Raw genomic sequence first — 13,949 nt, 5'->3', positions numbered from 1 at the left:
ATGGTTCAGAATTATAGTAATAAAGAAAAATGTTGCAAAGAAATGATTCGGTTGGTTTTGTGCCCTATATAACAAGATCTCTAACAAAGAGAGACACGGGAGATGCACATTGGACTGCGTGAAAGGGAGAATCCCCTCTCTTGGTCGTGCTCTCCTCCGTGGAATCTTTGGAACGAAGACTACCCAATTCCATCCTTCCTCTTCCCCATATCTCATGGCCTCCTCCAACGCCGCCGCCGCCTCCGATCCCTTGTCCAGCACCCCTTCCCCACGCGCCGCCCGGCCCGGCCGCCATCCCCGCTCGCACCTCGTCCCCGGCGATCCTGAGGCCCCGTCCTCTCCCTCCTCCACGCCGTCCCCGCCTACGGCCGCTGCGATCCCCTTCCCGGACGCCTTGGATCGATCCCCCCAAAGGCCGCCGGTGGAGGACGTGGCTCCGTCCTCGTCGGACGCCGCTCGAGGGAAGAAACCGGCCTGGAAGCGGCCGCCCAACGGCTCGATCGACGCGGGCGCCGTCGTGATGGGGGGCGCTGCCTCCTGGCCCGCCCTCTCCGAATCGGCCAAGACTACCTCCAAATCTCCGTCCTCCGATGCTCTGAAAGCCCTCTCCGATGGACCGCTCTCCGCGCCCCCGGTGAGATTTTCCAGATTTTGGCAAAGGACCCCATAAATTCTAGATGGAAATGATCTAATCGCACGCAATACGAGTTTGGATTGATCTAAACCTGTGCATGTTATTCTAGCGATCTGTGATTTGGATTCTGTGTTGTGCTTAGGAGTCGGTGGTCTCAAATTCTGCACCAAAGCCGAACTCGAATCCGTCGTCAACCCCAAACCATGTTGCACCTGCACGCCATAAATCAATGAAGCGTGGGAGTAGCAGTGGCAATAATAGCAGTGTCGCACAATCCGATGGTGGAATCTCGCTGCCTTCAACACCACCAACTTCAGGACCTGTGCCTCAAGCTAGCTCGGACAGGCAGGCTCCCCCAGAACCCTCACCTGGAAGCCAAATTACCAGGGGCGGTGGGTCGGGATCACAGGCCCATGATACTGACAGCCACCCTAGAGGCCATGGTGGCAATCGGAGGTGGAACAATGGTGGTGGTGGTGGCGGTGGTGGTGGTTCTCACCACAACAACTATGGCAACCGTTATGATGGATATCGTAGGAATGCTGGTGGGAGAGATGCCCACATTCCGCACCGGGGTGCCAGGCCTTACCTCAGGATGCCTGTGCCACCTGTAGCACCCCCATTCCTCACCTCTCCATCGCAGGTCCGTCCTTACCCGATGGTATTCCCTGGTAAGTTCTGTTGTCTTGGTAAAGGATCTGAAGTATCTCCCTTCTACTGCGGGTATGTTTCATTTGTTCCGGCAATGTTCTTAATTTGCCTTCAGATATGCATTCTCCTGTCTTTTATGTTGCCACTCAGCCACCTCCTGGAGGTGTGCCCTTTGTTCCTCATCCGGCACTTCCACCTGCAGTATTTATCCCAACTATTGATCCACAGCGTGCTAGTCTTTTGAAGCAGATAGATTACTATTTCAGGTGAACAGCTTGTCCGCAATTTGATGATTATTTTAACATAATTGAAGGCTTCTTTAGGTGACAGCGTTTCTTAACTATTCAGCTCCGATAATTTATGTAAAGATGTTTTCCTGCGGCAAAACATGGACGAGCAAGGATGGGTTCCAATATCCTTGATCGCTGGATTCAATAGAGTGAGATATTTTTTAATAGTAATACCAAATGTTTCTTTTTTGTATTGCTAGTTCATGTTAATGCATAATATCCTTTGGCCTCTGCTTCCATACTATTCTTTGTTTGTTTGTGTGTATGTGGATGATGAATTTTTTTCATTTGTATGCCAAGCATGATGTAATCTTTGAACTTTCCTCATTAATGGTTGAACGACTGGGAGTTCTTGTCTGCATGATTGTGTTGAATCTTTCTTTGTTGATAGATAGCAGTAATAACACATATATTATTGAGCATTTGGATTTTATTCCTTCACATTGGTCTATTTGCTTTCTATATTGTTGATATGTCTGTCTGACAATGCATCAGTATATATTCATCTAATATGAGAATCATGGGGTCAATTCACTTCTTCAACAAAAAATGTACCTTCACTAGTTCTTGTAGTTAATTTAGTATTGCTGTTAACTTCTTTCAACAAAAAATGGCAACCACTATTTCTTTATATAGAGAAATTTAAAATTGAGCCATTATATTATAGCAGAAAATGATTGTCTGCTGATGCAAGTGAACAATGCTACTCTTCTGTAAAATGGAACAGAAATATTAGTCGGCCATGAATATAAGAATTTACTTTAGGGATCAAATTATTCTTCGATTGCCCTTTTTGTGTATCACAATTAATAATAATAGTTGTCCCAAGGCAGAATTCTGTCTCCGTTGTCATTTTAGTATTTTCCAAGATGTTTATTGTGGTTTCAGTTGTATTTTGTGGAACACAGAATGCTATCAGTCTTCTAAGGATGAATGTTATTAATTTTCTGCTCGAACTGTAATTAACAAGTTTTATTATGTTCTTGCAAGTAAAGTTATCCTGCATTGTGTTTTCTGTTAGAAATTTGAGTAGTACAAAGAGCAAAGTTTCTCTGCATCGGCTACAGCTTTTGAAGGAATGATATTATAAAATATTGATAATGTGAAATGTTAAGTTTCATGTGCAACTAGATAGCATTAAACACTTGAAGTTATATGATTTGATCTGGGCATGATATTATGATGGCTTGTTTCATAAAAATTGTAGGTGATGCATCAGTTGGAGATTTGATGATGACATAGTGGTTGCCTTTATCATTTTAATTGCACTCAACTCTGAGAACCCAACCAGCCTCTTAGCTTGTTCTGCAGCTATAATCTGTTCCAAGTTCATTTTGTACATTCATGGATCATAAACAAGTAAAATATGAATTTTTGATGATGACATAGTGGTTGCCTTTATCATTTTAATTGCACTCAACTCTGAGAACCCAACCAGCCTCTTAGCTTGTTCTGCAGCTATAATCTGTTCCAAGTTCATTTTGTACATTCATGGATCATAAACAAGTAAAATATGAATTTTTGCAATTTGCAGTACCACATTAAACAAAGGTAGTAGATTAACATGGGGATGGGAACTTAAGGAATCATAAATGAATTGAGATATGTTCTTTTATACCAAATAAATGAAAACTTTATCTTTTTCTGATCAAGATCAGTTATCAGTCAGTTAACAAATCATGGAAGATCTAGTGAAGATCCTGTTTCTATACCTAGGGGATTCTGTTGTTGATTCAGGAAACACAAACCATAGCTGAGGTCCCATTTTTATGGATAGGACATTTTCTTTACTTGCATGTGGTTTCAATCCATATGATATTCATGTGGTTCAGTACAACTCTTGATGCTATGTCTTTATAGTTCCCTTGGCACATTAAATCAATAAGCAAGTCAATCAGATTTGATGATTTGATTGAATTACATTGCAGATATAGTCTTGATTATAAGGTTCAAACCACCGAGTAGTAGGAAATTGTTGATAAATATTGTTTGACGCTAGGTAAGTCCAATTAAATGCTTAAAGGATTTTTTCTGTATTATATGGTTCATTTAAGATGGAGTTTGAAAGATAGCATCGGTAAAACTTCAGCTTGAAGGCCTATGTTTGAGAAGCATTATTTCGTTGGGCCTGGAGCTAGAGGCTAAGATTCATGTTATTGCATTTTGCTATTCAGTAGTTTGTGCTTGTTATTTGGTAGTGCAGCTTCTTAAGGATGTTCTGCGAGCCACTGTGGCAAGGCACTCTAGGTTTCCATAGCAAGAAATTTAATGCTTTTATGAATATCAGTTTAGGCAGTAATCAGGTCTAAGATGCCTAGGTTATTCTTGGTTGGACCACTGTATGTTGATATATACATGGCTATATTTTATATTTTGAGCACGAGTCTAGGTGTTATGTTAAGGATGCTGCTTCTAGTCACAAAAACCTCTTTACTTGTAGGGAAAAGGTCACATACATTGATCCTCTATGGATCTTTCGTTGGTGCCTCATGCATTAGGTTGGCTTTTTTTTTTCATATGGTTATATTTGTATTAGCCTATACATTTGTTCATGTATGATATGAAAGTATATCTATGGTGATAGTAAATTTGCTTAACCATTGCTTGCTTGAGATGATAATTGTATGTATCCATTTTATGCTTGTTATTATTATCTTTTAGTCAATATCTCTAGCTACATGGAACATATTTCGAAACATTGATTATTTTAATGTCATTGCTATAAATGTCAAGTTACAGTGGAATGTTACATTGTATGAGGATATCCCTGTGTTTATGTTTCAAATAAAAAATGACAGTCTTCTTTTCCTGAGTGCGTTAAGTGTGATGCATCCTACCTGCATATAATCTTCTGGGCTTTAGGATAAAGTATTTTTTTCTGCAATCATGTAGACTACTTAACCAGATCTTTTTAGGTGGAACAGAATGTGTAATATATTTTGCTCTTATACTATTGTAGTTAGTTTTTATTAGAAAATAAAGAAGTCCTGGTGCATTTGTAGATCTTTAGTTTCTTCTATGCATTAAATTTCTTTTCCAACATCATACTATCACCGACAAAGTTGTAAATAGGGTGTTCGATGTAATGCTTGTACATGTTCGTATATTTTGGTTTTGTTCATGCTTTGCAAAGTATGTAAAGGGTTTGTGGTAGGCTTAGCAGTCCTATTTTATTTGTCTTTTGTGGTTGTTTCAAGCTTGTAAATGCAGGTTGTGTGCAGTCATCGCGTAGAGGCAAAATTACTCAGAAATAGGCTATTCGGACAGTCATTTTGGGGGTTTGTTTTTTAGTCTGTAGAGTGGTTTGAAGTGTCAGCCATCACAACACCCAAGAGCTACTCGGTGTAGCACATCGCTAGATGGGCTTTTGAGGTAGTGTTTAGGGCTGGTTTGTTGTCTTGTTCTGCGGTAATGTCATGTGGGCACTTGTTGGGACTTTTGGTTGCAGCGAACCACCTTGGACCCTTTGTCGTATGACCGTTCAGAGTTTGCGAAGTCTATTTTCGTAATTTATATTGCATATCAAGTGTTTGTTGAAATAGTTGCTTGTTGGATCCCGAGTTAAACTCTTTCTTAAGGGACTGTAAGAGATTTCGGGGAGGCTGACCCTTTACCGACGGATACGCAACAGTGCTGCACGACTTAGGCAAAATCGACTAAATCCGTGATAGATGGTTTCAAAGCAAGACAAGCACTCTTAGAAACACTTGGCATGCAAACGTGAGGAACCTAGCGGGGCTACATTAAGCGCAGCCAGCACGCGTGACTATCTGAGAGAAACTGGCATTGAGAGGTAGGGAAATGTGTCGCTCAGAGGAACGAGCATTCAAGATTGACATTCAAAGGAATGATCAATCCTTCGCGTAAGAGGCACCATAAGAACAAGTAAGCTAGGAAGAACAAATAGTGCACAAAGGTTGAGATGACAAAGTTCGAGATACGGCTTGACGTTGGCAACCAAACTTGACAGTGCTCAAGGCAAGTGGGGCACTTGGCAAAGGATGAGACTGTGCAAGGAGGGATGAGTTGCTTGGCGACCGAAAGAATTGTGCAAAGTTCACAAAAGTGAAGGGAATTACTAACTTGCAGAGCTGAAGTTGGGGTCAGAAGGCTTTGGCACGGGGCAAGAGGATGTGGAGGCAAGTACTCTTGAAGAAAATGTCGCAGTGCTGCCATTCAAGTTGCTGCGAAGGAAGCGATGAGTAACGAAGATTATGTTGGGGTCAAGAGCCCAGGATCCAGATAATGGCCCGCCAACTTCAATGAATTTGGTGGATTTCGAAAGTTGCTAGGCGACGGACTGTCCTAGAACTGTGCTTCATTCAAGTGTGACCCGAGAGCGGGTGGATGAAGGTTAATTACCAAAGGAGCGAATACAATCGGAGGTGGCGGAGGCCACACATAGAGAGATCGTGGTTTGAGTTTATCCCATGAAGATCAGAATGCAATGGAGATGCTATCAGGAGGCGACATGGTGCAGCGGATCATGATGGAACAGTTCGACAAACATGGGAGATGAAACGGTTCGAGGTAATGCGACACACACGGGAGAAGTCCTGCGAGGGACTTGATTATATGGAGGTATGATCAGGAGCTACCGAAAGCTCCACTTCTGTGAACAACATAATGGTAAGAAGGGTTATGAATTCAAGGAGTAAATGTCATGGTACCGTAGAGGCGGTATTCTATGTGTGTATCGAATGAAAGCCTTGGTCATCAGCATATGGGGCTGTGTACCACCAATGGATAAATTTCGAGTGCAAGTACTAGTGAGTCCTATGAGGGGATTTGATCATACATAGGTATGATCAGAGCAGTTGGAGAGTTGGATTGCTCTAGAGCTCATATTCGCTTAAGGGAGCCTAGCAAGTCAGAGGACGAGACCGAGTAAGTGAACATTGCTACCAAGAATACAAGGGAGAACTGAATCAATACGAGCCCTATAACATGATGGCGGAGGCCATGCATAAGAGTTGCAATCTATCTTTCCATCGATTAAGGGGAATTGCTTGGAGAACACAGATGTATTAAAACTAGTCGAAAGGGGCGAGAAAACGACGAGTCCAGAGGGACTTAGCTATCTAAAACCAAGTGTCAGTTAGAATTGAGGTAGACTTGGAGGAGTGTCACGGTGTTGCAGAGGCGGATCTACTGATCGCGAAGAAAGGGATGCATATGCAAGGCGACAGATAGTAGGGCCATGGGTATGGCAACGCCATGGTACCACAGAGGGGGGGCTTCCATGGAGTCATTGATCCTTTGCTCTCATGGAGGGAGAGTGCTTGGTCATGAAAGGGGCCGAGGAGGTGGAGAATGCAAAGGTAAACTCCAAATACCGAGATAAAGCTAAAGGGCAGAGGTTAGGAAACTTTGTAAGACCAGTGTCAATAGGCTTCTCATCAAAATAGTCGAAAGTGGGGGACTTCGGGTCGATATAGGAGTGCTCGACTAAGGCACGAAATAGGTAGTGTGTGATGCTATACCTTTTATACTCACAGCAAAAATGATGGAGAAGATGGTACAGTCCCAGAGGTGACCAAAACTATTAGAGAATTAATCCAAGTTGTGACGAAATTTCTTACATTCCATAAGTTCGATGGCAATGAGAAGGCGAATCGCAGTAACTAACTTAATGTAGGGTGTGCAAACACTTTGGATGCTTCAGAAGTGTAAGTAAAAGGCAAGCGAAGGCTAGTACCCAGCTCGATGCATAGAGTACAACCCTTGAGGAAGCGAGGGAAGTCCAGTAACCTTTGCCTTCTCAAAACCTTTGTCTTCTCAACTTTTAAGAGAATGGGCGAAACCGAGTACCCCAGTTCTCTTGCTTATCCAACATAGGAGCTCTACACATGTTTAAAAACCCTTCAGAGAAAGTGGAAGACAACAATTGTCAAATTCCCACCAACAGTGATCGATTCTACCAAGAGCAGGCTGTTCGCTTCATTTCCCAACAGAATGTCAATCGAAAGCGGTAGTGATATGAATCTATTTGGAGGTGATAACTAAGTAGAAGAGGAATCAATGGGAAAATTTTGTGAAGGAAAGACCTCAAAAACTTCTACGAGGCAATGTTCGTTAAAGTATTAATAGGCATTCACCTAGTTCAAGCGACGCGAGACGTGTGAGAGACTAGCGTATAACAAATAAGTTATTTTCCTTCATTTGAAGGATCTGCAGGAACCAACAAAGATTAGCACAACTCGACTGACCCCACACCATAGTAAGAGTCATTGGCGAGTTGAAGTAGCGTAGCGGATCAAAGTTCGACTACTCAACAATAGCAGCGGAGAGCAATTGGGAGCCAAGAGGCGCGTTGCAAATAGAGTAGAAGATTGAAGATTCACCAAAGGCGAAGAGATGCAATGTCTACAATGGCTTTGATGAGGTCGTTGAAGGAATAAGGGAGAATGCCATGGATAAAGTTGTAAATAGGGTGTTCAATGTAATACTTGTGTATGTCTGTATCTTTCGATTTTGTTCATGCTTTTCACAACCTATAGAGGGCATACAATAGGTTTGGCAGCCCCATTTTGGTTGGCTTTTATGGCCTTTTCAGGCTTATAAACATCGGTTATGTGCAGTCGTTACACAGAGGCAAAACTCTCCAGAAACAGGCCATCCAGGCAACCATTTTAGGGGATTTCTAACTCCGCAAAGTGGTGCAAAGTGTCAGCCAACACAACACCCGAGAGCTACCCGGGTGGCATATGGCTAGATTGGCCTTTATGGTTGTGTCTAGGGCTAGTTCGTTGTCTTGTTCCACAACAATGTCATGTGGGCACTTGTGGAGACTTTTGGTCGCGGCGGATCACCTTGAATCTTTTGTCGCACGACCGTTCAGAGCTTGCGAAGTCTATGCTTGTAATTTGCATTGCATATCAAGTGCTTATTAAAATGGCTGCTTGTCGGATCCTGAGTTAAATGCTTCATCTAACCCATCTTCTCTTTTGCAGGTCCTTAAGGGACCGTAAGAGGTTTCGGAGAGGTTGACCCTTTGCGGACAGATACGCAAATATGCCTCACGACTTATACAAAACCAGCTAAGTCTGTGACAATATGGAAAGATGTCACTTTAGACCAAAAATCTTAAAATTCTTATCAAAAATTGGCATTCATGCTTTGTCAATGCTATCACATGGGACTCGAGAAAAATACCATGCGATCCAGATTTTGGTCATGAAGGCTCTTGGACTGTCCTCTACTATACGGCCACCTGAGACTAAAGAAGATCTGCTTCCTTTATGTGCCTGGTGGGGCTTCATATATTATGGGTGAAACATTGGTTTTTCTTGCTATATAGCATCACAAATTAGGTGTCATTTTTCTGTATGAGACTACTTAATAGCATTGATCATGGTTATTGCATCACAAATCATTGTCTACAAGCTATTTTGGTTATTGCAAAAACTTGCATGTGGTTGTGCAATACCAAACCTGACATTGATAGTCTGATCAGGTAGTTTTGTCAATCCCATTCTGCTGTATGTGACTTTAGAGCAAGCCTTAGTGCTTGTGACACAACAAGCCTTGTCAATCAATGATTAACATGCCCAACCACATGTCATCCCTGTCTCGTGTCACCAAAGAAGACCCCCATTGCCAACATAAAGGGATAGAATTGAAGGAGTGCATTAGCAGGTCAAATAGAAATAGAAGTTTAGTACTGATATTGCTTTTTGTTGGCCATTCTCCTTTCTGGATATACCAAGTACCAACACCCATGCATTGTAATTGTCATCCCATGTCAGTAGCACCTACCACACCAACTGTAGGCCAAAATGGGGGTTATAGGCAACAATTGAATCGGTAGTTTATTGCCAAGATGGGGTTATAGCACGTGTGTTGGGCTCAGGTGAATAGAAATGCATCAGTGCACTCAGTGCCGCAAAATAACTGATGCCAAAAGTTTATATAAGAGCATGGAAAATGGAAAATGTTTATACTTTGCTTATAAAAGCTAATATTTTATCAAACAGCATGCATGTAGAAGTATCATATTGTCATCATGGAAAATGTTGCAAGAGTTATACTTTGCTTATTATGGTGAATTGCCTCTTTCTCATGGCATGAAGGTTTTAGGTGGTGTGCATTTTGATATGCTTTAAACAGAATATTACACACCTTTATTTGTATGGGAGCAATGATTGAAAATCCAATAGTGATGCAGAATGTGGAATCTGAACTTGTAGTTTCTATTTACTATGTCTAGGGTTGCAATAACCCTTAGTGGACCTTCTGTAATCTTGTTCTTGTTTGTTCTGTAGAATTTAGTTTGTGCAATGGCACCTAGTTTTTCTTTTCATTAGGAAGGATAGCTAAGTGCTTTAATTGTTCTATAGAAGAAAGAGAAGTTTGCTCTTCACTATGTTCATTTGAGCAAAAACCTTGCTCCTATGATTGATGTTTATGTTGGCTCAGTATCTTAATTGAAACTTTGCTTGTTTTGTTATTTGCTATTAACTTGAGAAATTAATAGGTTGTTTTCACTCTTTTCTTCTTCCAATGCTTTTTCTATATCCAGATCCAATCTGGGCTGTGAGTTGTCTGATTGGATGCTATAGTCCTATTGACCTATTGAACAGAATTCCATGCTGGTCTGCTGAAATTTGGAGCTTGACGTACCTTATATAACTGGATCCCAACACAAATTATTTGCATCCTGAAGTACTACTGTCAGTTTAACCTCTGATGGTGGATTTAATAATTTTGATAATACTTGCAATGCTGCCTCTCTTTTATATTCATCTGTAAGGGATATCTGTTCTTATATGTAAGGCTCTTTATCAGCACCCTTAATTCTGACTACATTAACCACTAGAAACCTCTCAGTTATTGGTCTGACTGATTGCTGAAATCAGTATCAGATCGAAATTTAAATCCTTGATTTTGCCACCTGAATCTGATCATTAGTTTTTTCAGTGAATATATCGTGTTACCAGTCAAATTGACTACTGATGAGTACTCATTTGAACTTGAGATCAAGCATACTTCTGCAATGGTTTTGATTAGATGTTTTCTTTAGATAAAATAATGATCAATTCATTATGAATTTATTTCATGGGCGTTTTTATAAAGCCATATCCCACGATTGTTGCTGTTGCCCGACATATATGTGACGGGGATTCATGATGTTCCTTTTCTTTCTCTAGCTACAGAATTAGTTGCAAGTGATTTAATCCATTTAAAGCCACTTTTCTCTTTTTCTTCTGAGTCTTTTTGTTAATCCAAATAATCGATCAGACCTACAAGCCGTATTTAGTTACAGTTTTGATGGTCCACAACGGCTCTAATTGATACAATGCTATTGAGTCATTTTTGTATGGTTTCCTTAATCCTAATGAAATCATCTCATATTCTTTAGTCATTTTAATAAATTTGAATCTATTAAGTACCAATTGAAGATGTTTAGTCAGGGAATTGGTGAACCACATGTTTTTGGAAACTTTAGCTTCATTATGGATAAAGATACCGTTACCTGTATTTCATCCTTCTTTTAATTGTTTGTGATGCCACTCGGCACATAGTAGACCCCATTTTTGGAAGTTAAAACTATCACATGGGGCGAAAGGATGAGTGCATGAAATGCTATGGCGAGGGTTTGTGCCCTCGACCTGAGGTAAGGGAGCCCTGAAACACACCACCGACTACCTGGCTGAATGTATTGCATCCATCTGATATGGTGAACTTACTCTAGCAGTTTAAAATATCAGTATGTGATTCTAATCTACCTTAAATGATTTTGGAAGGACATGATGTGTTGCTAAACCCTGAAGAGCTGTTATGTTGAGGCTATTAGTTGTGTGGTTAGGTTTAGATTCTTTGTGGATGTTTAATATGGATTAGAATATGTTTCCTTTTGCTTCTGGTTTCTTTGATCTTTTTTTCATTTCCTACTGAAGTACACTCATGCACTGTGAAAAATTGCTGTCACAATGTTTTGCAGGTGAGGCAATTAACAAACAGCATTGACTTTATATTGGATACAGTGCAGTTATCAACTGAAGTGGAAGTACAGGTACCTTCTATAAGCTTAGTTAGATTTTTTAATCCAGCTTTTTCATAATGTTATTGGAAAGATGAATGAATGATGTGCTAGCCATGAAATTTTTTAAACCATCCCCTTTAGTTTTGTGTTTGTGGCCTACTGTTTTAAATAAATAGGTGATGAACATAGTAAACATGGCATTATCCTGTGGCTGATCACTACATTGTGCTTTTTGAAAAAAGAACCATAGCGAAGATCATTATTCTCTTTCTCCCTATTTCACACACATTGGACTTATGCTGATGTAGCTACTAATCTTTCATCTTTTCTGCCACGCTTATTGCAGGGTGAGAAAATAAGGAAGCGTAATGACTGGATGAATTGGGTTCTGCCACCAAATAACAACCAATTTGCTAATATTTCCAGTCAGTCTCCAGCAACACCAAACTCTGATAATCTGTAAGCTTGCGTGCAATCTGTTCGACTAGAGGGGGCTGCTGACTGGAGTAGCATGAGTATACCAAATCTTAGCGAGGTGTTACTAGTAGATCAGCATCTAGGATCCTGAGCAATTAGTTGCAAGTAGCTATGAGAACCGTAAATGAAATGATAATGGGCAAGTCATTGGACACTGATCAAGGTTGATTGGACCAAATCTGGAAGCAGCTTAGTCAGGATTAATGTGTGATGAAGTTCATTCTTCACAGATGGAGGAATGGAGTTCTATTGGTTGTTTGTAAGGTTAAGGTCTACGTTTGCTGTGCCAGAATCTGCCAGTTTTGCCTCAGGTTGAAAGGGATAAATTACAAAAAGAAAAAAAAAACAACAGAAAATTATAAAAGAAAGAAAAGAAAAGAATTGAAGAGAAAAAGGGAAACATAGATAGAGACTACAATTATGAGGTTTCTACACATGGGCAAATGGTGCTGATGGTGATATCTTATCACCATCTTCCATCATTATCTCATTTCTGAACTGTTCCTCATTTTATTTTTGGTTGCAAACCTTTTCTTTCTCCATAAAGAAGGTCCGAACTATTCTCATTCTTGAGTTCCTGAGGATATGGATATTGGTCATTCTGAACTTAAGCGACTTTTTCATTTTCCTAATTTGTTTGTCCTCTTTCATTAAAAAGAAACATATTATCACGACACTATTACTTCTTTTCAGTATCATTTGAGGAATTTTGGTGTTTAAATTCTCTTCTTGTAGGGCAAAAATTCATTTTATATATTCATTTTTATATAGCCTGCCGTTGTCTAGTCGATATGTATTAAACATTCTTGGTATTGTTCATGGAATCCGTTGCTGGTGATCCTTCGATTCTATGTGCAGGTAAATGTCTACCCATGTCGGGTGTTCTTAGCTTCACAAACATAGTTATTTGTCTTGGTAGTTATTCAAAATATTTTTGGTTACTTGTGGAAGCTTCTTGACTCAGACAACATGTGGTTCAGGGGATTAACTCGTACTAGAAGCATTAAAAAGATATTTTACTGCTTTGGTAATTAGAGAGATTAATTATTTTATACGCAGCCTATGGGTTAATCTAGACTTTGGTTTATCCAACAATTTCACGTAGCTCACTGGGAAATTTTTTTATCATATCAATATTTAAGTCTTTCATATATGTCAGTCCCTTTAATACCTAGATTTTTTTTTTAATAAAATAAAAGAAAATAAAATTCTTAATCAACATTCAATATTGTGAGTAATTTTGGAATGTTTACATTAGAAGTAGTAGGAGAAAGTAAATGACCATTCCACCCATTTCCTCCTCCAAAATCAAGTGCATGCAACTTCCATCACCATTTTCCTATCATCTATGCAAAACTGCAGCAGAGTGCAATGGAAGTTTTCTTCCAAGATACAAGAACATGGAAGAATGTTACTTTCATGTTGAACACATTCAACAGTTGCTGTGACCTGAGTGAGGCACACCATCTTTGTTTTGGTAGGGAAGATAAGACTATTTGAATGAGTTTCTGCTAAGGGTTAATTCCATTTGAAGATTCACAAGTTCAAGACAACTGTTTTTTGTTACAAGTTCTTCCAAAAACGCAAAAAGAAGAAGAAGAAGAAGAAGAAGAAGAAGAAGAAGAAAGCTTGACAAATCAAATATAATTAATTAATTACTTTATCAGGTCCAAGTTTGTTGTCAGCTAAGAATCTTGAAAATACTACTGAATGCATGTAGTTGTTCAAACTATATAGTTTTTTGTCATTTTTAACATCTCATCAGCCATGCTTTCTTTATATTAGACAACATAAGAATAAATCATCTCATCAAGCTTCTGAGCCATGTCCATCATCATACAAAGCCTACAACCACAGAGGACAGGTAACCTAAGATCAAATCAACCATAACAAAAAATACCCTTGCAATTTA

General features: G+C 39.9%; 1 protein-coding gene across 1 annotated transcript; it reads left to right on the top strand.

Moving 5' to 3' along the window:
* The first annotated feature begins 79 nt into the window (after positions 1–79).
* On the top strand, positions 80–12,807 carry LOC135597402 (la-related protein 1C-like). The gene is made up of 6 exons (XM_065090313.1): positions 80–634; positions 777–1,305; positions 1,401–1,551; positions 1,634–1,724; positions 11,519–11,590; positions 11,907–12,807. The coding sequence occupies exons 1-6, from the start codon at positions 215–217 to the stop codon at positions 12,021–12,023; spliced, it is 1,380 nt and encodes a 459-aa protein (XP_064946385.1). The 5' UTR covers positions 80–214; the 3' UTR covers positions 12,024–12,807.
* The last annotated feature ends 1,142 nt before the right edge of the window (positions 12,808–13,949 follow it).

The sequence above is a fragment of the Musa acuminata genome, chromosome BXJ1-11 (assembly GCF_036884655.1).
Source record: "Musa acuminata AAA Group cultivar baxijiao chromosome BXJ1-11, Cavendish_Baxijiao_AAA, whole genome shotgun sequence".
Taxonomy (NCBI): Eukaryota; Viridiplantae; Streptophyta; class Magnoliopsida; order Zingiberales; family Musaceae; genus Musa; species Musa acuminata.
This window is presented reverse-complemented; position numbering and strand designations above follow the sequence as displayed.

Excerpts from the sequence above, each read along its gene's own strand:
- LOC135597402 (XM_065090313.1), top strand. The coding sequence starts at position 215 with ATGGCCTCCTCCAACGCCGCCGCCGCCTCCGATCCCTTGTCCAGCACC. Across the intron at positions 1,552-1,633 it reads CAGATAGATTACTATTTCAG|CTCCGATAATTTATGTAAAG; the intron begins GTGAACAGCTTG and ends TTAACTATTCAG. Across the intron at positions 1,725-11,518 it reads TGATCGCTGGATTCAATAGA|GTGAGGCAATTAACAAACAG; the intron begins GTGAGATATTTT and ends AATGTTTTGCAG.